Consider the following 3866-nt stretch of genomic DNA (forward strand, 5'->3'; position numbering starts at 1 on the left):
GGATATATAAGATTCCCTCAACAATCAGTTATGATACCAAAGAGACCGAATGTTCTGGGAAAGGGCCCATAACTTGATAGGTCTCAATGATGGGATGCATGGAGGTAAGAGGAGACTGGTGTCAGATTTTAAATATGGCTGTTTTCTTCCTTTATGGTTACATAAGACACAGAAATTTTTCTTGACCGACAGAGCCACCCAGGCATCCTGAGCCACAGAAATTTTTCTCATGAGGGGAGTCTCGTTTTTAATCAGGGAAATGACATATAATTTTGCAAAATTTAGAAAAGCTTGTTTTTGTTCTATGACTGGTGAGACTTGAAAGGAAGAATCAAGTGAAATGATAGGATGTGTATGCTTTAAAAATTATCTTTATTGTGTTTTTCTACCTACAAAAGAAATACAGATTCACTTAAGCAATTCCAATGTTATAGAAATATACAACATAGGGGCGCCTGCGTGGCTCAGTGGGTTAAAACCTCTGCCTTCGGCTCAGGTCATGATTCCAGGGTCCTGGGATCGAGCCCCGCATCGGGCTCTCTGCTCAGCAGGGAGCCTGCTTCCCTTCCTCTCTCTCTGCCTGCCTCTCTGCCTACTCCTGATCTCTATCTGTCAAATAAAAAAATAAAAATCTTAAAAAAAAATGAAAGAAAAGAAATATACAACATAGAAACAAAAAGTTTCTGTACTACAACCTCCCAGACTCAACCACTGTTACTATACCAATGTACTGGTGCAAATTCATTTAGACTTTTATTTCAATATATAAACTATCATATTAGTATAATTTTCCTCATACCAGCAAATGTAGAACTACCTCATTCTTTTTAATGGGTGTGTAATATTCTGTTGCATTAATGAACTATGATTGATTGAATCAATCTTTATTCTATGGAAATGTGAGCTGTTTTTGATTTTTCATTATTATAAACAATGTTGGGATGAACATCTTTTTACGTAAGCCTTTGCAAACTTGTGTTTCTGTAGTATACATTCTTAGAAATCCTTCCAGGAACTGACATAAAAAAAATAATGATTTTTCATTTTAATGATATTGCTCAGTTACCATCATAAAGGGGGTATCAACTTCTATCCTGACAATGTATGCAGGCCCCAATTTCCCCTGCATTTTTTCCAGGGGAAGAGAGGATTTTAAAGGCAGTCTGTTCTTATCAGAGAGATTGCAGAACCTCGAGACTCTTCATTTAGCTCCACGAATGTCTGTAGTTCACACATCTCTCTGGTTTCTAATAAATTAACATTAATAGCAGCTCGAAGATTTGCCCAAAAAAGTCCACATTTACGCCTATCCTTGGGCCATTCCAAGTATGCTTTCTTTTCCAGAAGAGCTTCAGCTTAGGATACCTGGTAGGAATGCAGTAGAGTGGAATGGGTTCCAGTAAGATAAACATGACGTAATCAGAGTTTTCATGGAAGAGACTGTGGTGGGCAAAGTAGAGTTCATAATGGCACCACTCACTCTGGACAAAGTTGGGAGACAAAACAAAGATGGACTTACAGCTTTTCTCAAGGAGGTTCATGATATTTTCAGTAATGCTCTTGCCAGGGTCAAAGTGTCCCTTATGGAGGCAAATCAATTTCTCTTCTTTCTCTAGATTGGGGATTAATTCATGCTTCACCCATGTGGAATCATGTTCACTGTATGAAATAAACACATGGAACCGGACATTTCTCTTGAGTTGTTCTTGGCTCGTCTTTCTAATCCTCTGTAGTGTCTGTGTCCATTGACCCAGCATCCTGAGATACCAGGGCAGATCAAAGTAGAAGCAGCAGAAGGCCACAGCCATCCCCAGAACTAGCATGATAACCACAATGGTGACAATCAACAGAGCTGTGTTGCAAGATAATTCAGGAAGATGAACATCCTTTAACTGAGTCCCCTTTAGATTCAAAGGGTATTCACAGATGTACGAATCTGACCATCCAATCATCATGCCCTCTGAATACTTTTCAAGCCGAATGAAATCTCTTAATTCACAAGTACACCGGAATGGATTTCTTCTTGCATTCAGAGTCTTAACTTCCTGACAACTCTGAGAAAAATCCAGAGATGGGCTGAGAATTAAGTTCATTTCAACATTCAGAATTGAGAGTTTTCTGAAATGACTACACCCAGGAAGATCAGTGAGAAAATTAAATGCAAGATTCAGCTCTTGCAAAGACTTCAGATGAATAACATCTTTAGGGACAGTTTGAATTTTGTTATTATTCAGGTCAAGTATTTGAATACTTCTGGGCAAGCACCTGAAAACAGAATCAGCAAATCTGTTGGAAGACAGGTTCATACTGATCAAGGTTTCTGGCCAAAAGCAATTTTCATCATTTTCATGTTGTAACAGATTCTGGCTCAGATCTAAGTGCTTCAAGGATGTGTTGCTGGCAAAGAAACTCACTAAAGAAAGTGTCTCCAATTTATTGCCCTTCAGAATGAGAGTTTTCAAATGAGGCAACTGGATAGGTTGCTTAAACAGGTCATCTGTTAAGATATTATTAGCAAAATTTAAATACTGGAATCTTGTAGGATAAACAGGAAATAGCATGTGAGGCATTTGTGCATCTGATACAGTCAGGTTTTCTATATCCATTTTGGTAAAAAGCAAGTAGACCCTCTCCTGTGGAATAGAAAAAATTCTGAATTGTACGTGCTCCAATTTCACAGTTCTCATTACAGTCTTTGAGTAATCAAATGAATTGTGGTCAAAATAAACCTTGCCTCCAAAAGTCAGATGTTGGATTTGGAAGCATTCTATTGATGTGTGCCAAATAAACTGGAAGACGAGGAGAAGGTCATCCCAGAGTAAATCAACTCTATTAAGTAATAGAATAGAGGTCTTGGAATCCTCCAAAGTAAGATTTTGTTGAGTTTCATAACTTGCAAGTTGGCTTTTGCCATCTATATTTGTCATTTCTACTACTTTTGAGGTCCTGATCCCATCACGCAAAAGAACCCAGAAATTTGTGTTCATTGGTAAAACAACGTGAAGTTTTGTTGTGTTTAAGATGGGCAGGCTACCGTCCTCATAATGAGAGAGACTTTTCAATCCTAAGAAGACAGTATTTAGATGCAAATGAGAAATTTTCTGGAAATCTGATTTTTGTATTTTTGCCCCACTTAAACCTAGGATTTCCAAATGTGACATGTTGCCAGTTTCCTCACAGATAGGCACGGTGTCAAAGTCATTGAAAGAAAGATCTAAATGTCTGAGACCTGCCAGTGAATACCAAGTTACAATCTTCAGTCTGTTATAAGACAAATCTAAATATCTTAACTCTCCATGGAATTCAAAGGTCTTGACATCCAGCTCTTGGATTCTGTTATGGTGCAGAATCAAAACTTTCAGTTTAGAGACAGAATGAAAATCTGAACTCTGGAGTCGAGAAAGGAGGTTGTAGGATATATCCAGTGTGGTTGTGGTTGGGTTCAAGTCTGCAGGAACCTTTCTTAGGGACATGTTGGAGAAATTGGTTGTTAACTCCCTTCCTTCTGGCAACTTCAAAGCCCAGCCCTGCACTGACACCGCAATACTACAAAATACGTAAATGCTTCTGATATGTTTCATTGTAACTCCAAGGATTCTATCACTGGTTCCCTCGTATGAATGATGAAGATGAGTTCAAATCCTAGAAAGACATATAATACTAAGCATATAATATGAAGTGGTTATGTCGTTTGTTAAATTCTATAGGATTTATTTATTTATTTATTTATTTAAAGTAGGCTCCATGCCCAGCATAGAGCCCAACATGGGGCTTGAACTTACAACCCCGAGATCAAGACCTGAGCTGAGATCAAGAGTTGGACACTTAACTTACCAAGCCACCCAGGCACCCCAGTATAGATGATT

The 3866-nt window shown here is 38.3% G+C and overlaps 1 protein-coding gene across 1 annotated transcript; it reads right to left on the minus strand.

Moving 5' to 3' along the window:
* Positions 1 to 1152: 1152 nt before the first annotated feature.
* Positions 1153 to 3581, minus strand: TLR10 (toll like receptor 10; the record flags this gene model as incomplete). Its single annotated transcript, XM_080796730.1, is given in 2 exon segments — positions 1153 to 1349; positions 1352 to 3581. Coding segments are annotated over 2 exon segments (2427 nt in total).
* Between the last annotated feature and the right edge of the window lie 285 nt (positions 3582 to 3866).

Source organism: Martes martes (assembly GCF_963455335.1).
Source record: "Martes martes genome assembly, chromosome: 2".
NCBI lineage: Eukaryota > Metazoa > Chordata > Mammalia > Carnivora > Mustelidae > Martes > Martes martes.